At 44.1% G+C, this 23,319-nt stretch overlaps 2 protein-coding genes across 2 annotated transcripts in view; both read left to right on the top strand.

Annotated features, from left to right (window-relative positions):
• LOC109466483 overlaps window positions 1–22,190 on the top strand; it is a 31,185-nt gene extending 8,995 nt beyond the window's left edge. Inside the window, 12 exon segments of the mRNA XM_019764205.1 lie at window positions 564–1,278; window positions 1,824–1,850; window positions 2,205–2,301; window positions 2,493–4,035; window positions 4,531–5,798; window positions 7,995–7,997; window positions 8,038–8,735; window positions 16,777–17,481; window positions 17,875–17,972; window positions 18,236–18,336; window positions 18,650–21,557; window positions 22,092–22,190. Of these exon segments, the coding sequence (XP_019619764.1) occupies window positions 564–1,278; window positions 1,824–1,850; window positions 2,205–2,301; window positions 2,493–4,035; window positions 4,531–5,798; window positions 7,995–7,997; window positions 8,038–8,735; window positions 16,777–17,481; window positions 17,875–17,972; window positions 18,236–18,336; window positions 18,650–21,557; window positions 22,092–22,161 (8,233 nt within the window). The 3' untranslated portion in view covers window positions 22,162–22,190.
• LOC109466495 (kinesin light chain 4-like) lies at window positions 11,567–13,096 on the top strand. The gene is made up of 2 exons (XM_019764219.1): window positions 11,567–11,824; window positions 12,035–13,096. Exons 1-2 carry the CDS (start codon window positions 11,673–11,675, stop codon window positions 12,690–12,692), a joined length of 810 nt encoding a protein of 269 aa, XP_019619778.1. The 5' UTR covers window positions 11,567–11,672; the 3' UTR covers window positions 12,693–13,096.
• Window positions 22,191–23,319: the final 1,129 nt, after the last annotated feature.

Raw genomic sequence — 23,319 nt, 5'->3', positions numbered from 1 at the left:
AACAACACACACACACACAAACACACACACACACAGACAAACGCTACTGAAAACATAACCTTCTTGGCGAAGGTAATAATAGAGTAGAGTAGACCTTTCGGCGAATAGGGAATTCTTGTGTTTAGTTGGGGTCACTCACCACACCCATGTACTTTCATTCACGATTGTGCAAATATGGCCTAAGGTATACCAGCGGGGTTTCCCGAACACGAGACCACATAAAAGACCCAACATGGTAGAAAGATCTTATATCAAAGACAACACTGGACCTAATTTAAGCACCTAAATACGCAGTGGTGGCGACGAAAAACCAGGCTACCTGGGAAACTGTGTTAAACATATGCATGAAAGAGGCCCTGGCCTGAACACTTAAGCCATGGGCACGTACGCAGGTTACCTGATATGTTTACAGTTTACGGGTATTTCCGAACCTTTTGTGTATTGAACCTCTGACCTTTGTATTGGCGGATGACGTAATGTTGACACAAGCAGTGTGAAACCTGTGCCTGTTCAAGTCAGGCGCATGATGTTAACACGGAGACCGTGAAGACAAGGAGTTTTAGGGACATTTTGTAGCAGAAAGTCGCCATGTTGCGGGTGTGTGAGAAACTCCGTGAGGCGGACGAGAAGGGCAGGAGGTACGGACTAGCCCGGGCGGAGACAGGCTACCTCCGTGCCCTGGTGGACGCCATGGCCGACACGGACAGGCTGGCGGAAGTGGAGCTGCTCAAAACTCTGGGCGACGTGAACGTGGAGAAGGGAAGACTCGGGAAGGACGTGGGGAAGTTCAACACAGCCTTGGCGCTTTACATTGCTGCTATGGTGCGGTGTTACCATGAAGAACAGGCAGATGGTATAGAACACCGCTACAACTACACAGAGAGGCTATTACAAGGGGTGTCGTCACAGGGTAAGGAACAGTCAACTGAAGACGAGGAGACGACTACACCTGCAACGGTGGCGGCAAAGTTTCAAGATCTGGACAAGAGACGGGCTCCCGGAGGTAACACTGACTTTTTGCTGGTTGGATACGCACAGGTGATGGTAGAGGCAATAGTAAAGGACAACAACATGTTAGAAACAGAAGCGATCAAGAGCCTGGGTGACGTGTACCTGAAAAGAGGAACTGAAACTGGGAACACTAGAAACTTGACTAAAGCTACTGCTCTGTACAACAGGGCGCTGGCGCGGTGTCACAACGTTCATGGAACAGTTGTCATTGTTCACCGCTTATTGCACACCGCAAAAATCAGACAAGACATCACCAGAAGAAACAAGGTGAGAGAACTATTTTACTTGAGCATGACGGAACTCTCTAGTGCTGACTTCCGGGTTCCCACTCCATAAATCCCGCCTTGCATTTCGTGCCGCTAATGGCGTCAAGCGTATCGTATCGCTTAAGGTCAGGGGCTTTTTTGCGCTAGAATGATACCAACTTCTCATTTTGATGTATTAACGCCTTTGCTTAAACGTCATTCTGAACAAAAGTATGGTGGACTTTGTACTAAATCTTTGACGACAGAATAGTGTAAGAAGCTATGAAGATGCATGCATTTTGGTCCGTGGGCCTGAATGTGTACATCTTGACAATATGATGGAATATGTCTTATTTCTCCCTTACAGTTAAATGTTGTCCAAATAAACAAACAGTCATCTTATTTTATATCCGCCCCCCACCCCCAAGTACTCTATATTCAACATACTCTCAGCTTGCGTTGGTCTGCCACGGGTCATGTCAGGTCATTTACCTTTGACCATTGGACAAAGCTCTTTGTGGATTACATGACCACCTGTTAATCATATCTTACTATCGGTTCCCGCAGAAACAACAAGGCTTTAGAGGACGAAAGGGCCACCTCTCTGCCTTCTCAGCTGCACCCTCTAGCGACGGAACCACCTGTCAAGTTGACAATGACATGTTAGTGCTTCTATGTTTACTTGTGATTCAAAATAACTATAAAACATGAACAAGGGGCCATTTACTAGTAGTATCTTGCTTGGCAGAAATGTATTATCAATTTCTACTGTGTAGAACGTTAATTTGTGACGTGAGACGTTGATAAGACAAGGTAGTTCAATTTTATGTAATACTAATAATAGATGCTTAATCTTCTTTGCAGTATAGTCTATGTCTAATACTTTGTAGTGCATTTGTCGCCTATTGATGTAAATTTGCCTCAAAACTCATTTTGTTGTACAGATCCTACCGCAGGTACATCCAGACGGCAGACCATGATGTGAGAAATCGAGACCTGGACGCAGCAGAGCAGAACCTCGTAGCCGCCCTGAAGCTGGTTCATGGTTTGTTAAACTTTTCATTCATTCATTCATACATACATACATACATAATATAATCTTACGTCTGGTCCTAACTTTTCATTGACGATTCTATTAGTCTATTTCCTTTATCGTGGGAGACTTAATTCTGTATTAAGTTGAAAATAAGTGGACAGCTTTGCTTCTATCTCATCTTTTTTAATTCCTACCAACAGATCGCAATAAACCCAACAAGGCTAAAGAAGCTGACTGTCTGTGCAGGTTGGGTGACGTCTACGTCGAGCGAGGTAAGCGGACAGGAGAAGGTAGGAAATTCACACAGGCGGCAGCTCTGTATAACGCCTCCATGGCCAGAACAGATGGAGACAAACAAAACATGAAAACAAAACTGCAAGAAACAAAAAGGCAATTTCTTAGAAACACCTGTAACCTTGACTGTGAACCGTGTCCGTATAGCAGCGCGTTAGATCACAGAAAGGAACTGGACAACTTGCGCGCCCGTGCAAAATCTCAGCTCGAAACGATTCATCAGGAACACAACCCTTATCAGTATGATGAAGACGATCCCGTCGTGAGAGAGGTAGAGATCAAACGAGCTGAGGCAATCAAGAACTTGTTTAAGAGCATCACAGTTAGAAGGCAGGAGTTTATCCAAGTACTGACAGATGAATGCATTGCCAAACTCGGACCTCCTCCCTGTAAGTACGCTTTCATCGGCATGGGGTCACAGGCCACAGAATTGGTGACGCCATACTCCGACGTGGAGTTCGCCATTCTGATTGAGGAGGGGAAGTATGATGATGATACACGGAGGTACTTCATAAATCTCACACACTTCTTACATCTGAAAGTCATCAACCTTGGGGAAACCATCCTCCCAGCTATGGCCATCCCATCACTCAACGACTTTCTCTCAGAAGACCCAGAGAAAGACTGGTTCTACGACTCTGTCACACCTCGCGGCTTTGCCTTCGACGGCTTCATGCCATGGGCTTCGAAGACTCCGTTTGGAAGAGACGAAACCAAAAGCAAACCTCCCGTTAGTCTCATCCAGACTCCTGCCGACCTGGCCAAGTATCAGTATATCAGAATAGCTCTAGCGGAAGGCTATCACCTGTCAGACATCCTCAGACGGGTGACCTACTTAACAGGAGATGAGTCTTTGGTAGATGAGTATACAACCATTGTCAACAAAAGCGTAGACCGTTCCCCTGCTCTGTCACGGTTGTCAGCAATGCTAATACTGAAGGATGACATTCGGGAAATAATCAATGTTGAACCAACCGACCAACTTCTGGATGTGAAGAAGGAAATCTACCGTTTTCCCAGCGTGGCCGTTGATATATTGAGTATTTGCTGCGGTATCACGATCCCCAGTGTATGGGGAATGATAGAAGAGTTAGAGAAGACACAGCGGATCAGTCACGAAGATGCCCACCACTTGACTGTACTGATCAGCATCTCAGCGGAGCTACGGTTAAGAACCTACATTGCCAACGGAGGACAGAAGGACAAACTGTCTCCTCTCACGGAGATGAAAACCGAACTGGGGAAACATGACGTAGATGACACGGTAGTTGAGTCAGTTTTCCACATACCGGACTCTAAAATGTTGTTTAGGTACTACTATACAGCCTTTCCATTAAAAAGATGCATTATGGACACAGTTCAAATTAAGAAGGATCAAACCACAAAGTTATTCCGAACAGCTATTTTTGACAACTCATCTCAAACCAGGGGTCGAATAACACATCAGCTGTTGCAGTTAGACGCATCCGTACGTCACTTGGAAGCAGCACTGGAGGAGGCGAGTGGTGACAAGGAAAAACACATGGAGATACTTTTTGAGTTAGGCAATGTCTCGCACAGTCGCGGTGACTATGAGAAAGCAAAGAGCTACTACGAACGGGCACTTAGCGCTGGAAATAGTATTTATGCACACAAAAAACTGAGTCCCGTATTTTCCTCGTTACTTGGAAACATTGGGAACTGTTGGAGTAACCTTGGTGATCAGAGAAAAGCTATCAGTTATTACGAGCAGTCACTGAAGATGGAGAAAGCTATCTATGGTGAAACAACGCCACATCCCAACATTGCTAAATCACAAAACCACATTGGGTTATGTTGGAGCGACCTTGGCCATCAGAGAAAAGCTATCAGTTATTACGAACAGTCACTGAAGATGACGAAAGCTATCTATGGGGAAACAACGCCACATCCCGACATTGCTTCATCACTAAACAACATTGGGAGCTGTTGGAGTCACCTTGGTGATCAAAGAAAAGCTATCAGTTATTACGAGCAGTCACTGAAGATGATGAAAGCTATCTATGGCGAAACAACGCCACATCCAAACATTGCTTCATCACTAAACAACATTGGGACCTGTTGGAATGATCTTGGTTATCAGAGAAAAGCCATCAGTTATCACGAACAGTCACTGAAGATGATGAAAGCTATCTATGGCGAAACAACGCCTCATCCCTACATTGCTTCATCAATAAACAACATTGGGAACTGTTGGTGTGACCTTGGTGATCAGAGGAAAGCTATCAGTTATCACGAACAGTCACTAAACATGAGGAAAGCTATCTATGGCGAAACAACGCCACATCCCGACATTGCTAAATCACTAAACAACATTGGGAAATGTTGGAGTGACCTTGGTGATCAGAGAAAAGCTATCAGTTATTATGAACAGTCACTGAAGATGAGGAAAGCTATCTATGGCAAAACAACGCCACATCCCGATATTGCTAAATCACTTATCACCATTGGGAAATTTTGGAGTGATCTTGGTGATCAGAGAAAAGCTATCAGTTATTATGAACAGTCACTGAAGATGGAAAAAGCTATCTATGGCGAAACAACGCCACATTCAGGCATTGCGTCATCACTAAACAACATTGGGTTATGTTGGAGTGACCTTGGTGATCAGAGGAAAGCTCTTAGTTATCACGAACAGTCTTTGAAGATGAAGAAAGCTATCTATGGGGAAACAACGCCACATCCCGACATTGCTTCATCACTAAACAACATTGGGAGCTGTTGGAGTCACCTTGGTGATCAGAGAAAAGCTATCAGTTATTACGAGCAGTCACTGAAGATGATGAAAGCTATCTATGGCAAAACAACGCCACATCCTAACATTGCTAAATCACTAAACAACATTGGGACCTGTTGGAGTGACCTTGGTGATCAGAGAAAAGCTATCAGTTATTATGAACAGTCACTGAAGATGAGCAAAGCTATCTATGGCAAAACAACGCCACATCCCGATATTGCTAAATCACTAAGCAACATTGGGACATGTTGGAGTGACCTTAGTGATCAGAGGAAAGCTATTAGTTACCACGAACAGTCGCTGAAGATGAGGGAAGCTATCTATGGGGAAACAACGCCACATCCCGAAATTGCTTCATCACTAAACAACATTGGGATATGCTGGGGCAACGTTGGTGACCAGAGGAAAGCTATCAGTTATTCTGAACAGTCACTGAAGATGAGGAAAGCTATCTATGGCGAAACAACGCCACACCCCGACATTTCTTCAACACTAAACAACATTGGGGCATGTTGGAAACATCTCGGTAATCACAGTAAAGCCATGAGGTATTTCGAACAATCATTGAATATGATGAAAGTATTCTATGGGGACAATCCAGCACATCCCAACATAGCAAAAGTACTGAACAACATTCAGTCATGTAAAAGTGCCCTACACGAGTAGAGTAAAGTCGTTAGTAAAAGTAGTTATAGCAAACCGTCACTCAGGATTAGCTAACTATGGAGACACCACTGAACACCTCCAATCTGCCTTGCCATATCATGTCATTACATAGCTATCTTTGTCACAAATTGCTTACTGTGTAAGTATGGCAGTTTCCATTACATGTATTAATGTACTTTTCAAGTACATGTACCTAATGTATCAATGTACTTTGCAAGACTATTTAGTGCATAGGGAGACTAATAGATATACTTGTAGTCTTTTGTGGAATTTCTTGCACTCGTTGTAAGTAGGCAGCCATTTGGACAATTCCTTTATGTTCTATATCTAGAATCAGGGATTAGCACGACAATGAATAAAGGAAACGAAGTCATACATGTATATGAGTTCCGAGTAAGCTCAATGAAATGAGTGAGTGATTGAGTGAGCGAGTGAGTGAGTGAGTGGGTGAGTGAGTGAGTGAGTGAGTGAGTGGGTGAGTGAGTGAGTGAGTGAGTGAGTGAGTGAGTGAGTGAGTGACTGAGTGACTGAGTGAGTGAGTGAGTGAACAGAAGTTATGGATGATGAAAGATTATCAGCATCACTAATAAACTGGTGGACGTACCAACTACTAAGTACCTAATACCAGCCCAGAAGAGAACAAGAAATAGCCACGCATTCAAGTACCAGAGTTATCAACCAAGGATTGAGGTGTTCAAGAATTCATTCTTTCCTAGAACTATCGCAGAGTGGAACTCACTGTCACCAAGTACAGTAGGGGCATTGTCAATAGATAGCTTTAAACAATGTCTAGAGCTAGAAGTTCAAGGGTTAGGTGTAACAAGTCGATCGGTGTAATATAGCCAGCTGCCGCCGCGCCGCGTGCCTGCGAAGCTGGTGTGTTACGCCGAAAGGCGGTTATACCGGCTATACAGATACAGATACAGATACAGATCACGATGGTATTGAATGAGCCGGTGATTCTCACCATGACAACAACAGCGACGGTAAGAAGGCAGGTTCATTGCAACAGAACAAAACGATCAAATATAATTGTTTTTTTATTAACTAATGTGGTGATACGTATCTACTGGACTACTGGTATGTACAATTGAGCAAACAGAATATACGATGATGGTTGTACCCCCCCCCCCCCACACACACACACAATACGCTATTTCTACATACATATCAGCCACACCCATAGTTGTCTATTGAGGACTGATGAGGACTAATAACTGCCGCATCTGCCGTGAATCGTGCCGATCTAGCAGCAGCTATACTGTGTTGCTGCGCCATCTAGCAGGTGCCTGCGGAATGACATGATCAGTACCAAGGACAGCACCAGCCGTAACCTTATGTGCGTTCTTACCAGCAGACAATGATGACATGATAGGTCTTGTTTTTCCACAATCTTTTTAATACCACACAGAGCAGAAGTAAAATGTTTCGGGTGTGTGAAAAACTCCGTAAGGCGAACGCCAAGGGCAGGAGGTACGGACTAGCCCTTGCGGAGACTGGCTATCGGACTGCACAGTACATAATAATAGAGCAGAGTAGACCTTTCGGCGAATAGGGAATTCTCATGTTTAGTTGGGGTCACTCGCCACACCAATGTACTGTAATTCCCGATTGTACAAATATGACCTAAGGTATACCAGCTGGGTTTCCCGAACAACACGAGACCACATGAAAGACCCAACATGGTAGAAAGATCTTATCAAAGACGACACTGGACTTAATTTAAGCACCTAAAGTTGCAGTGGTGGCGACGAAAAACCAGGCTACCTGGGGGACTGTGTTAAACATATGCATGAAAGAGGCCCTGGCCTGAACACTTAAGGCTTAGGCACGTACGCAGGTTACCTGATATGTTTACGGACACGGGTATTTCCGAACTTTTTGTGCATTGAACCTTTGACCTTTGTATTGGCGGATGACGTAATGTTGACACAAGCAGTGCGAAACCTGTGCCTATTCAAGTCAGACGCAAAAAGCTAGTACGGAGACCGTGAAGACAAGGAGTTTAGAGACGTTTTCGTAGCAGAAAGTCGCCATGTTGCAGGTGTGTGAGAAACTCCGTGAGGCGGACGAGAAGGGCAGGAGGTACGGACTAGCCCGGGCGGAGACAGGCTACCTCCGTGCCCTGGTGGACGCCATGGCCGACACGGACAGGCTGGCGGAAGTGGAGCTGCTCAAAACTCTGGGCGACGTGAACGTGGAGAAGGGAAGACTCGGGAAGGACGTGGGGAAGTTCAACACAGCCTTGGCGCTTTATCTGGCTGCCATGGTACGGTGTTACCATGAAGAACAGGCAGATGGTATAGAACACCGCTACCACTACACGGAGAGGCTTTTACAAGGGGTGTCGTCACAGGGTAAGGAACAGCCAACAGAAGACAAGGAGACGACTACACCTGCAAAGGTAGCGGCAAAGTTTCAAGATCTGGACAAGAGAGGGGCTACCGGAGGTAACACAGACTCTTTGCTGGTTGGATACGCACAGGTGATGGTAGAGGCGATAGTAAAGGACAACAGCATGTTAGAAACAGAAGCTATCAAGAGTCTGGGTGACGTGTACCTGAAAAGAGGAACAGAAACTGGGGACACTAGATACTTGACCAGAGCTACTGCTCTGTACAACAGGGCACTGGCGCGGTGTCACAACGTTCATGGAGCAGTTGTCATTGTTCACCGCTTACTACACACCGCAAAAGTCAGACAAGACATCACCACAACAAGAAACAAGGTGAGAGAACTATTTTGACTTGAGCACGAAACTCGCCAGTACTCTGTTTGTTTATCTCCATATATCCCGTCATGCATTTCGAACCGCTAATGGCGAAAGCTTTTTATTGGAACATTGTAAAAAAAACGTTGTTTTCACTGTGCTAGTATTTACTTCATTGTTTCCGTCCATATAGTTGTGATTAGGTAGGTAGGTAGTTGTGATTTGGGTAGAGTGTGTTCTGTATCTTTGAGCACAGAACACATTGGTTTTTCGCTATCTTTTATCTGTGGGTTGGCCATCAAGTAACAGTTAATTAACACTATTAACGTTACCAATCAATGACTTGTTATCGGGTTTTGTAGAGGTCAGCGCCTACGCAATATAGTGACCTTCCGCGGATCACGTAGCGTCCTTCACCTTTGACCATTGGTCAAAGTTCACAATCGGTAACCTATTGATTAATATTGGTTCTCGCAGAGGTCAACACGTACGCAACAAGAACGGAAGAGCCACTTCTCTACCTTCTCAGCTGCGCCATCTAGCGAGAAAACCACCAGTCAACGTAACAATGAGATGTCAGTCCTATGTTTACTTTTCAAATGTATTCAGTAAAGTTGAATCTTTCAAAATAACTGTAAAATATAAGAGGCCATTTAGTGTCTTGCTACGTAGGCTTTTTGACATTGTTGAAAAGCCTACGTTGTAATGTAATTTCATGTAATACAATTAATTGATGCTTGGTCTTCAATGCAGTGTATCCTATGCATGTCAAACAGTTCAAAGCGTACTTGTCACCTTAATTTTGTGACGTTTCTCTCAAAACGCGTTTTGTTGTCCAGATCCTACCGCAGGTACATCCAGACGGCAGACCGTGACGTGAGAAATGGAGACCTGGACGCAGCAGAGCAGAACCTAGCAGCCGCCCTAAAGCTGGTTCATGGTCTGTTTAAACTTTTGATTCCTACATATTATAACTGCTTTAAGTCTTCTCTTGATTTTTCACTCACATTTTGATTAGCCTATTTTCCTCCAAAATAAAAGGAAACTTGGTTTTGTATTAACTTAATCCAATAAGTTCACATCTTTGCTCCTGTCTGACCCTTTTAAATTCCTACCCACAGATCGCAGTAAACCCAACAAGGCTAAAGAAGCTGACTGTCTGTGCAGGCTGGGTGACGTCTACGTCGAGCGAGGTAAGCGGACAGGAGAAGGTAGGAAATTCACACAGGCGGCAGCTCTGTATAACGCCTCCATGGCTAGAACAGATGGAGACAAACAAAACATGGTAACAAAATTGCAAGAAACAGAAAGGCAGTTTCTTGGAAACACCTGTAACCTTGACTGTGAACCGTGTCCGTATAGCAGCGCGTTAGATCACAGAAAGGAACTGCACAACTCGCGCGCCCGTGCAAAATCTCAGCTCGAAACAATTCATCAGGAACACAACCCTTATCAGTATGATGAAGACGATCCCGTCGTGAGAGAGGTAGAGATCAAACGAGCTGAAGCAATCAAGAACTTGTTCAAGAGTATCACAGTTGAAAGACAAGAGTTTATCCAAGTACTGACGGATGAATGCATCGCCAAACTCGGACCTCCTCACTGTAAGTACGCTTTCATGGGGTTGGGGTCACAGGCCACAGAACTGGTGACGCCGTACTCCGACCTGGAGTTCACCATTCTGATTGAGGAGGGGAAGGATGATGATGATACACGGAGGTACTTCCTAAATCTCACACACTACTTACATCTCAAAGTCATCAACCTTGGAGAAACCATCCTCCCAGCCATGGCCATCCCGTCACTCAACGACTTTCTTTCAGAAGACGCAGAGAAAAACTGGTTCTACGACTCCGTCACACCTCGTGGCTTCGCCTTCGACGGCTTCATGCCATGGGCCTCTAAGACTCCGTTTGGAAGAGACAAAACCAAAAGCAAACCTCCTGTTAGTCTCATCCAGACTCCTGCCAAGTTGGCCGAATATCAGCATCTGCACATCGCCCTGGCGGAAGGCTATCACCTGTCAGACATCCTCAGACGGGTGACGTACTTAACAGGGGACGAGTCTTTGGTGGAAGATTATGTGAACAGAGTCAACAAAAGCGTGGACCGTCCCCCTGTTCTGTCACGGTTATCAGCAATGCAAATACTGAAGGATAATATTCGACAAATAGAAAACGTTGAGCCAACGGCGCAACTTCTGGATGTGAAGAAGGAAGTTTACCGTTTTCCCAGCGTGGCCGTTGATGTTTTGAGTATTTGTTGTGGTATCACGATCCCCAGTGTGTGGGGAATGATAGAAGAGTTACACAAGACACAGCGGATCAGTCACGAAGATGCCCACCACTTGACTGTACTGATCAGCATCTCAGCGGAGCTACGGTTAAGAACGTACATTGCCAACGGAGGACAGAAGGACAGACTGTCTCCTCTCACGGAGATGAAAGTCCAACTGGACAAACATGACGTAGATGACACCGTCGTTGAGTCAGTTTTCCACATACCAGACTCTAAAATGTTGTTCAGGTACTACTATACAGCCATTCCATTAAAAAGATGCATTGTAGTTACAGTTGAAAAGGATAATCGAACAGCAAAGATATTCCCAACTGCCATTTTCTGCCAGCTCAAACCAGGGGTCTAATAACAAAACAGCTGTTGCAGTTAGAAGCCTCCACACGCCACTTCGAGGCAGCACTAGAAGAAGCGGGTGCACGTGGTGACGAGGAAAAGCAGTTTGACATACTTTTTGCGTTAGGCAGTGTCTCACTCAGTCGCGGTGACTATAAGAAAGGGAAGAGCTACTACGAACGGGCACTGAGCGCTCGAAATAATATTTATGCAGACACAAACTGAGTCTTGTACTTTCCTCGTTACTTGCTAAACATTGGGACCTGTTGGATTCAGCTTGGTGATCAGAGGAAAGCTATCAGTTATCACGAACAGTCACTGAAGATGATGAAAGCTATCTACGGTGAAACAACGACACATCCCAACATTGCTTCTTCACTCAACAACATCGGGAAGAGTTGGAGTGACCTTGGTGATCAGAGGGAAGCTATCAGTTATTACAAACAGTCACTGAAGATGATGAAAGCTATCTACGATGAAACAACGCCACATCCCGACATTGCTTCTTCACTAAACAACATTGGGGCATGTTGGGGTGAGCTTGGTGATCAGAGGAAAGCTATCAGTTATTACGAACAGTCACTGAAGATGTGGAAAGCTATCTACGGTGAAACAACGCTACATCCCGACACTGCTGCACCACTAAACAACATTGCGGTATGTTGGAGTCACCTTGGTGATCAGAGGAAAGCTGTCATTTACTTCGAACAGTCCTTAAAGATGCGGAAAGCTATCTATGGCGCAACAACGCCACATCCCGACATTGCTGTATCATTAAATAACATTGGAAAATGTTGGAGTGACCTTGGTGATCAAACGAAAGCTATCAGTTATCACAAACAGTCACTGAAGATGATGAAAGCTATCGATGGGGAAACAACGCCACATCCCTACATTGCTTCATCACTAAACAATATTGGGGCATGTTGGAGTGACCTTGGTGATCAGAGAAAAGCTATCAGTTATCACGAACAATCACTGAAGATGATGAAAGCTATCTATGGCGAAACAACGCCACATCCCCACATTGCATCATCACTAAACAACATTGGGTTGTGTTGGAGTGACCTTGGTGATGGGAGGAAAGCTATCAGTTATTACGAACAGTCACTGAAGATGATGAAAGCTATCTATGGGGAAACTACACCACATCCCGACATTGCTAAATCACTAAGCAACATTGGGACATGTTGGAAACATCTCGGTAATCACAGTAAAGCCATGTGGTATTTGAAACAATCATTGGACATGATGAAAGTTATCTATGGGGACAATCCGGAACATCCCGACATTGCAAAAGTACTTAACAATATCAGATCATGTAAAAGTACCCTCCACGAGTAGAGTAAAACCGTTAGTAGTTATAGCAAATCGTCACTCAGGATTAGGTAACTATGGAGACACTACTGAACACCTCCAATCTGCCTTGCCATATCATGTCATTACATAGCTATCTTTGTCACAAATTGCTTACTATGTAAGTATGGCAGCTTCTATTACATAATAAGGGGATTAATGTACTTTGCAAGACTATGTATTGCATAGGGAGACTATATACTTGTAGTCTTTGGTGGAATTTCTTGCACTCATTGTAAGTACGCGGCCATTTGGACAATATTCCTTCCTTTATGTTCCATATCTGGAATCAGGGATTAGCACGACTGTGTTTATATTATACATTATTGTACTTTTAACGTGTGGTAATTTTTAAGGTAAACTTGATATGCAACGAATAGGTTTTTATCAAATGTAACTAACTTTTATCAAATAGCTGTACTACAAGCGCATTTTATGTCTTAAAGCCTTCTCAATTCAGCCAAATATGGCTGCTTACAGGCTTTTGTGTGTACTTACATAGTACAAATAAACCAGTCTCTCTCTCTCTCTCTCTGTCACAACAATGAATAAAGGAAACAAAGTCATACATGCATATGAGTTCCAAGTAAGCTCAATGAAATGAGTGAGTGAATGGAAGGTCTCCCCTTATGCCGAGTGTAGGGTGGTGCCCATCTCCATTTCGTAGCCTTTGGGCGACACACAGTTGTGCAAGGAACTACAGCAGGGGGCTAGTGTGTTGGTAGTGCTGTGTGTTTGACCTTCCCACACTGTCCTCATATGTGCTGAGTTCTAAGCACAGAAAGAAGTGTGTACCATTTTTAAAGTCCTTGGTATGACCTGGCCGGGGTTTGAACTCACGACCTCCCGGTTACAAAGCGATCACTCTACCAATTGAGCTATTGCACCGGTTCCGAGTGAGTGAGTGAGTGAGTGAGTGAATGAATGAACAGAAGTTATGGTGGATGAAAGATGCGGATGATCAACATGGTGGACAGGACTAATCCTAAGGTTATAGTCATGAAAGGATCTTAAAGGGGTTTTCTGTATCATGGACATTGTGTTTTGGGATGATTCTTTGGGAAGATCTCTCAAATTGCAGATTACAAGTGTGCAAAGGTAAAGGCAAGGAGGGTGGAGGATTCCATCTCCAAGTACTTTTCTAATTTTGCAGTGGGGTCGTGTGGCGCAACGGCAGTGTTCGCGACTCGGAATCAAGAGGTCTCGGGTTCGAACCCTGACATGCCACCGATCTTGTGCCCTTGGGAAAGGCACTTAACACGACTTTCCCCACTACATCGTCTGTCCAGTATTCGTTTCTATGTGCGGGACACAACACCAGCAACAGCTGCCTACTAGTATGTTCCGCGTGTATTACACTATGACAATTTCAATAAATCAAATCAAAAATTAATTTGCAAAAGATACGCAAGAAATCTTCAGGAGGCCTGAAACGGCTTTTGATGTTACGTTTGCCTTTTACTTTATGAACAAATGTAAATGGAACAACAACAATAAAGTGGTTTCCCTTCTTCACAATATCTTCACAGGTTTTACAGTACAAACAGTACAATGTTAGGCAAACTGTAGAGTTTACGTCACAATGTGCACTTGATGCCACTCAGGGGCAGGTCACATAGTACGATTGCAAATTGAAGTCACTCTTGGGATAGCTGTGCGTGCATCCTGCCTGAAAAAATTCACTGTTTAAAAAATCTGCATTCGATCCTTGTCTGCAGTTGGGTCTGCCACAGCTTGCCTAAAAACTTGAAATCTATCACTATTGTGTCCAGAATAACACAGTCCTATGGTCACTGTCTTCTTACATAATATCTCTTCATCTGTATACATTGCATACATTTTTACTCATTACAGTGGTTGAATGGAATATAGGTACAAGATTCACTTCCGTGTCACTGGTTCTGCAACCAGAGAGCTAGCGGTAGAGAACAAAAATCTTTCTAATAGTATTACTGGCACTTTTTTTAGAACAACATCGCAGCATTTTGACAAAAACAGTATCATTTTTAAAACTCCTATCACTTAGAAGACCCCTTTCTTATATGATCAATGCTGGCATATCATGTTCAAGATTGTGGAATATTCTTGGAAATGTTTGCATCTAAAGATAAAAAACTGACTATGGCAAGAGTAAACAATCTTCTCCCTGTTACCAACCATGTAACTAAAAGGCTACTCAGACATCAAAGAAATTAAAGGTAAACGTCCGTAAATAATTTCATGAGCCGGAACGTACCAACACCCTGACGACTGCTCCAAGTTCTTCACCTGTGCGGAGGGCGGTCTGCAGTACGACGGCATCAACTCCTGCCCAGGCGGCTTGTACTTCGACCAGGACCTGGGCAACTGCAACTGGGCCGAACTAGTCACATGCCTGTAGGACTGGAGACCTAAACTAAGGCAAACAGTACGGCTGGAAAAGTCAAACCGTCTACCAACAATCACAGGCGTAGCTTTGTTGTAAAAGGAGTCCACTGAATTTCCAAACATACAGTATTTAGTAAATGGGCCTCTTATGGGCCTGGACTTCAGACTGTAAAATGTGATTAAAATGATGTCTTGCAACTTAAGGTGTGGCCTTGTCGTCTTCTTGTTTCTGAATTTCTGAGATATTTGCTATGATCTCTGGTCAGAAAATGTACGCAAAGCACTTCGACTAGACCCTGGGCTTCTGCAACTGGGCCAACCTCGTCACATGCCTGTAGAGCAACGGCAACACCCGAGCTGGCTAGAAACTCAAACTAAACCAAACAGTCAGGCTGAAATGTTAAGCCGTTTATGACAATCACGGACAGACCTTTGCCTGAAAAAGTAGCAACCCATCGAAGTTCCAAAAATACCGTATTTAGTGAAGCTAGAACGTTTCTGCCTCGCCTATAAGACCATGGTCCTCTTAGGACCCTGGACTGAACTGAGAGGAAAGAAAGACTTCAGACAGTCAAACGTTTTGTGATTAAAACAATGTCTTGCAGATTAAAATGTGTCTTCGTTGTCTTCTTATTTCTGCTTTGTAAAGCTCTCCTGGTCAGTTCTAATAGGCAAGCAGATATTAAACATTTTCGTATGATTAAGCCACCCCCAAAGTTGTCTATTTTATTTATTTATTTATTTATTGATCTATTGAGGATCTAAAAGGAGCTATACTCTGATACACCATCTACATGTAGCAGATACTAGTAACAGTGGAATGACATGATCAGCACCACGGACAGCACCAGCCCTTCCCTTATGAGCGTTCTTACCCGCAGACAATGGTGACGTGAAAGTCCTAGGGCTTGTTTTACAACAATATTTTCATTACCACATATAGCAGAGGTAAAACAATGCGGAGTCGTGTGGTGTAACGACAGAGTGCTCGACTTAGAACCAAGAGGTCCCGGGTCCGAGTCCTGACATGCCACCGATCTTATGCCCTTGGGAAATGGACTTTACACGACTTTCCTTACTTGAGGGTCTGCAAGGGGGGGGGGGGGTAGTGATTACGAATTACGCAAAATTTTCGCCGCCTATTACGAATTACGTTAAAGTCTCAGAGCTGATTACGACTTAACGATTTGCGGCTAATGTCCAATTACGAATTACGTTGATTTTTGCAGAGGCTGCCTACGAATTACGAAGTCTAAAACGGCCTGATTGCGCCTTACGAAAAAGGGCTTGCAGGCCCTCTTACTTCACTCAAGTAAAAAAATGATTATTTTTCTGTCCAATATTCGTCATCTGCGTTGGTGGCGGTATAAAATAAGTTGATAAAACTTGAGTGTGCCGTCACCATGTCTAGTCAAGAAATGTTGGAATATAAACAAAAACGCCGTGGGTTAAGTTGTGAGAAAATCCGTGCGGAGAAATAAATGACATAACATTAAACCAACTGACACAACACGGTAATTGACATGTTTACAAGTGTTATCGATATTCTAGTGGGGGTACTGGACTTTTGGACCTTGTTATCGGCTGAGGGATGATGTAATGTTGACAGCAGCAGCGGGATGTTTGTCCAGACCTGTGTTTGCTCGAGTCACGCGCATAAAGCCAGCACGGAGAACGGGGAACAGTTTTACAGACGTTCTCTCAGTTTTACGTCGCCATGTTGCGGGTGTGTGAGAAACTCCGTGAGGCGGACGAGAAGGGTAGGAGGTACGGACTAGCCCGGGCGGAGACAGGCTACCTCCGTGCCCTGGTGGACGCCATGGCCGACACGGACAGGCTGGCGGAAGTGGAGCTGCTCAAAACTCTGGGCGACGTGAACGTGGAGAAGGGAAGAACCGGGAAGGACGTGGGGAAGTTCAACACAGCCTTGGCGCTTTACATTGCTGCTATGGTACGGTGTTACCATGAAGAACAGGCAGATGGTATAGAACACCGCTACCACTACACGGAGAGGCTTGTACAAGGGCTGTCGTCACAGGGTAAGGAACAGCCAACAGAAGACAAGGAGACGACTACACCTGCAAAGGTAGCGGCAAAGTTTCAAGCCCTGGACAACAGACGGGCTACCAGAGGTAACACAGACTCTTTGCTGGTTGGATACGCACAGGTTATGGTAGAGGCGATAGTAAACGACAACGACATGTTAGAAACAGAAGCGATCAAGAGTCTGGGCGACGTGTACCTGAAAAGAGGAACAGAAACTGGGAACACTAGAAACTTGAGCAGAGCTACTGCTCTGTACAACAGGGCACTGGCGCGGTGTCACAACGTTCATGGAACAGTTGTCATTGTTCACCGCTTACTGCACACCTCAAAAATCAGGCAAGACATCAACACAACAAGAAACAAGGTGAGAGAACTATTTTGACTTGGGCATGACGGAACTTGCCAGTGATAACTATACTTCTGGATTCTGACCCGTCATGCATTTCGAGTCGCTAATGGCGAAAGCGTTTTATTGATACATTGTAAAATTTTTCCCCTATATTTACGTCATTGTTTCCGTCTACAAAGTTGTGATTTGGGTATAGTGTGTTCTGTAACTTTGCGGATCTGTGGATTAATTTTGTTGGCCATGAATTAATACGATTAACGTTACCAATCAATGACTTATTATCGATTTTATAGAGGTCAGCGCTTAAGCAACAAAGTGACCTTCCGCGGATCATGTAGCGTCCTTCACCTTTGACCATTGGTCAAAGTTCACAATCGGTAACCTATTGATTAATATTGGTTCTCGCAGAGGTCAACACGTACGCAACAAGAACGGAAGGGCCACTTCTCTCCCTTCTCAGCTGCGCCATCTAGCGAGGAAACCACCAGTCAACGTAACAATGAGATGTCAGTCCTATGTTTACTTTTCAAATGTATTCAGTAAAGTTGAATCTTTCAAATCAAAATAACTGTAAAATATAAGAGGCCATTTAGTATCTTGCTACGTTGCTTTTTGACATTGTTGAAAAGCCTACGTTGTAATGTAATTTCATGTAATACAATTAATTGATGCTTGGTCTTCAATGCAGTGTTTCCTATGCATGCCAAACAGTTCAAAGCGTACTTGTCACCTTTGTGACGTTTCTCTCAAAACGCGTTTTGCTGTCCAGATCTTACCGCAGGTACATCCAGACGGCAGACCGTGATGTGAGAAATGGAGACCTGGATGCAGCGGAGCAGAACCTAGCAGCCGCCCTGAAGCTTGTTCACGGTCTGTTATACAGGTTCTTTGCACGCACCAAATAGTCATATTTCAAATGGAAAATGTTATTTGTACAATGACCTCTACCAAATAGCAAAGTTCTTTTCATCACAACCATTTATTTTTCACTAGCCGACGTTTCGACGACCGTCTGTCATCTTCATTAGGGCAGATCATTTGAAAAGAATGTTGCTATTCAGTCATTTACCAACCTGATGAAAATATTTACGGATGACCTCTACCGGTTGGAAAACAAATATCATCGTTGGAACTAATCTGAATATGACTGTTGGGATTTTGTCTTTCTTTTCCATACCTACAGATCGCAGTAAACCCAACAAGGCTAAAGAAGCCGACTGTCTGTGCAGGTTGGGTGACGTCTACGTCGAGCAAGGTAAGCGGACAGCAGAAGGTAGGAAATTCACACAGGCGGCAGCTCTGTATAACGCCTCCATGGCCAGAACAGATGGAGACAAACAAAACATGGTAACAAAACTGCAAGAAACAGAAAAACAGTTTCTTAGAAAAACCTGTAACCTAGACTGTGAACCGTATCCGTATAGCAGCGCGTTAGATCACAGAAATGAACTGGACAACTCGCGCGCCTGTGCAAAATCTCAGCTCGAAATAATTCATCAGCAACACAACCCTTATCAGTATGATGAAGACGATCCCGTCGTGAGAGAGGTAGAGATCAAACGAGCTGAAGCAATGAAGAACTTGTTCAAGAGCATCACTAAAGAAAGACGAGAGTTCATCCAAATACTGACAGATGAATGCATCGCCAAACTCGGACCTCCTCCCTGTAAGTACGCTTTCATGGGGTTGGGGTCACAAGCCACAGAACTGGTGACGCCGTACTCCGACTTGGAGTTCGCCATTCTGACTGAGGAGGGGAAGGTCGATGATGATACACGGAGGTACTTCCTAAATCTCACACACTACTTACATCTCAAAGTCATCAACCTTGGGGAAACCATCCTCCCAGCCATGGCCATCCCGTCACTCAACGACTTTCTCTCGGAAGACCCAGAGAAAGACTGGTTCTACGACTTCGTCACACCTCGCGGCTTCGCCTTCGACGGCTTCATGCCATGGGCGTCTAAGACTCCGTTTGGAAGAGACCAAACCAAAAGCAAACCTCCAGTTAGTCTTATCCAGACTCCTGCCGAGTTGGCCGAATATCAACATCTGCACATCGCCCTGGCGGAAGGCTATCACCTGTCAGACATCCTCAGACGGGTGACCTACTTAACAGAGGATGAGTCTTTGGTAGAGGAGTATACAAGCATTGTTAACAAAAGCGTAGACCGTTCCCCTGTTCTGTCGCGGTTGACAGCAATTCTAATACTAAAGGATAATATTGGACAAATAGAAAACGTTGAAGCAACGGACCAACTTCTGGATGTGAAAAAAGAAATCTACCGTTTTCCCAGCGTGGCCGTTGAAGTGTTGAGTATTTGCTGTGGTATCACGATCCCCAGTGTGTGGGGCACGATAGAAGAGTTACGCAAGACACAGCGGATCAGTGATGAAGATGCCCACCACTTGACTGTGCTGATCAGCATCTCAGCAGAGCTACGTTTAAGAACTTACATTGCCAACGGAGGACAGAAGGACAGACTGTCTCCTCTCACGGAGATGAAAACCGAACTGGGCAAACATGACGTAGATGACACCATCGTTGAATCAGTTTTCCACATACCGGACTCTAAAATGTTGTTCAGGTACTACTATACAGCCTTTCCATTAAAAATATGTTTTATCGATACAGTTCAAAAGGAAAATCAAACCACAAATATATTCCCAACAGCCATCTTTGACAACTCATCTCAAACCAGGGGTCGAATAACACAACAGCTGTTGCAGTTAGACGCATCCGTACGTTACTTTGAGGCAGCACTAAAAGAGGCCGGTGGTGACGAGGAAAACCAGTTTGAAATACTTTTTGCGCTAGGCAATGTCACTTACAGGCGCGGTGACTATGAGAAAGCGATCGGCTACTACAAACAGGCACTTAGCATTGGAAATACTATTCATGCAGGCACCGAAATACGTCCCGTACTTTCCTCGTTACTTGGAAACATTGGGGCATGTTGGAGCGGCCTTGGCGATCAGAGAAAAGCTATCAGTTGTCACGATCAGTCACTGAAGATATGGAAAGCTATCTATGGCGAAACAACGCCACATCCCGACATAGCTTCATCACTAAATAACATTGGAGCATGTTGGAGTCACCTTGGCGATAAGAGAAAAGCTATTAGTTATTACGAACAGTCACTGAAGATGAAGAAAGCTATCTATGGCGGGACAACAGAACATCCCAGCATTGCTGGATCACTACACAATATTGGGGCATGTTGGAACGACCTTGGTGATCAGAGAAAAGCTATCAGTTATTTCGAACAGTCACTGAAGATGAGGAAAGCTATCTATGGTGAAACAACGCCGCATCCCGACATTGCTTCATCACTGAACAACATTGGGACACGTTGGAGTGAGCTTGGTGATCAGAGAAAAGCTATCAGTTATTTCGAACAGTCACTGAAGATGATGAAAGCAATCTATGGTGAAACAACGCCACATCCTGACATTGCTTCATCACTAAACAACATTGGGACCTGTTGGGGTGACCTTGGTGATCAGATAAAAGCTATCAGTTATTTCGAACAGTCACTGAAGATGATGAAAGCTATCTATGGCGAAACAACGCCACATCCCGACATTGCTAAATCACTAAACAACATTGGGAACTGTTGGAGTGGCCTTGGTGATCAGAGAAAAGCTATCAGTTATTATGAACAGTCACTAAAAATGAGGAAAGCTATCTATGGCGAAACAACGCCACATCCCGACATTGCTGGATCACTAAACAACATTGGGACCTGTTGGGGTGACCTTGGTGATCAGAGAAAAGCTATCAGTTATCATGAACAGTCACTGAAGATGATGAAAGCTATCTATGGTGAAACAACGCCGCATCCCGACATTGCTTCATCACTATATAACATTGGAATCTGTTGGCACAAACTCGGTGATCACAGTAAAGCCCTCAGCTCTTACGAACAGTCACTGAAGATGATGAAAGCTATCTATGGTGAAACAACGCCACATCCTGACATTGCTTCATCACTAAACAACATTGGGACCTGTTGGGGTGACCTTGGTGATCAGATAAAAGCTATCAGTTATTTCGAACAGTCACTGAAGATGATGAAAGCTATCTATGGCGAAACAACGCCACATCCCGACATTGCTAAATCACTAAACAACATTGGGAACTGTTGGAGTGGCCTTGGTGATCAGAGAAAAGCTATCAGTTATCACGAACAGTCACTGGAGATGAGGAAAGCAATCTATGGCGAAATAACGCCACATCCCGACATTGCTTCATTACTACACAACATTGGGACATGTTGGAGTCACCTTGGCGATCAGAGGAAAGCTATCAGTTATTATGAACAGTCACTAAAAATGAGGAAAGCTATCTATGGCGAAACAACGCCACATCCCGACATTGCTGGATCACTAAACAACATTGGGACCTGTTGGGGTGACCTTGGTGATCAGAGAAAAGCTATCAGTTATCATGAACAGTCACTGAAGATGATGAAAGCTATCTATGGTGAAACAACGCCGCATCCCGACATTGCTTCATCACTATATAACATTGGAATCTGTTGGCACAAACTCGGTGATCACAGTAAAGCCCTCAGCTCTTACGAACAGTCACTGAATATGATGAAACTTATCTATGGGGACAATCTGGCACATCCCAACATTGCACTAGTAATGGACAACATTAGATCCTGTAAAAGTACCCTCCCCGAGTAAAGTAAAGCCGTTAGTAGATATAGCAAATAGTCACTAAGGATTGCCTAACTATGGAGACACTACTGAACACCTCCAGTCTGTCTGCCATATCATGTCATTATTATTATTACTCACAAATTGCGTACTCTGTAAGTATGGCAGCTTCAATTGCATAACGAGGGAAACTAATGTACTAATTAACAAGACTATGTATGTATGTATGTATGTATGTATGTACGAAGACTATGTGCTCGTAGTCTTTGGTTGTCACCAAATCGTTACTCGGGATTAGCTAACTATGGAGACACTACTGAAAACTTCCAATCTGCCTTGCCATATCATGTCATTACATAGCTATCTTGGTCACACATTGCTTACTATGTAAGTATGGCAGCTTCTGTTACATAATAAGGGGAATTAATGTACTTTGCAAGACTGTGTATTGCGTAGGGAGACAAATATATAGACTTGTAGTCTTTGGTGGAATTTCTTTCACTCATTGTAAGTAGGCAGCCATTTGAACAAATCCTTTATGTTCTATATCTAGAATCAGGGATTAGCACGACAACGAATAAAGGAAACAAAGTCATACATGTATATGAGTTCCGAGTAAGCTCAATGAAATGAGTGAGAGAACTAGTGAGTGCGTGAGTGAGTGGATGAGTAACTGAGTGAGTGAGTGAGTGAGTGAGTTAATGTGAGTGAGTGAGTGAGTGAGTGAGTGAGTGAGTGAGTGAGAGAGTGAGTGAGTGAGTGAGTGAGTGAGTGAACAGAAGTTATGGATGATGAAAGATGTGGATTATCAGCATCACGATGGTATTGAATGAGCGGTGATTCTCGCCATGACAACAACAGCGACGGTAGGAAGGCAGGTTCATTGCACAAAACGAGCAAAAAGGTTTGTTTTTTTTAACTAATGTGGTGGTACCTATCTACTGGACTACTGGTATGTACAATTGAGCAAACAGAATACAGGATAATGGCTGTACCCCCCCCCCCTCTACACACAATACGCTATTTCTAGTGTCTATTGAGGACTGTCTATTGTCTATTGAGGACTGTTGGGGATTAATAACTGCCACATCTGCCGTGAGTCGTGCCGAGTCTTTTTATTGGCACATACAGCAGAAGTAAAATCTTGAGCAAACAGAATACAGGGTGATGCTTGTAGCCCCCCCC

The sequence above is a fragment of the Branchiostoma belcheri genome, unplaced genomic scaffold, assembly GCF_001625305.1.
Source record: "Branchiostoma belcheri isolate BF01 breed outbred unplaced genomic scaffold, Haploidv18h27 scaffold168, whole genome shotgun sequence".
In the NCBI taxonomy this organism is placed as follows: Eukaryota; Metazoa; Chordata; class Leptocardii; order Amphioxiformes; family Branchiostomatidae; genus Branchiostoma; species Branchiostoma belcheri.
The sequence above is the reverse complement of the archived record's forward strand: the minus strand, read 5'-3'. Positions and strand labels throughout refer to the sequence as shown.

Coding starts and splice junctions, on each gene's coding strand:
- LOC109466495 (XM_019764219.1), top strand. CDS start 11,673: ATGATGAAAGCTATCTACGGTGAAACAACGACACATCCCAACATTGCT. Junction 11,825..12,034: donor ATGATGAAAGCTATCTACGA/TGAAACAACGCC, acceptor TGGTGATCAGAG/GAAAGCTGTCATTTACTTCG.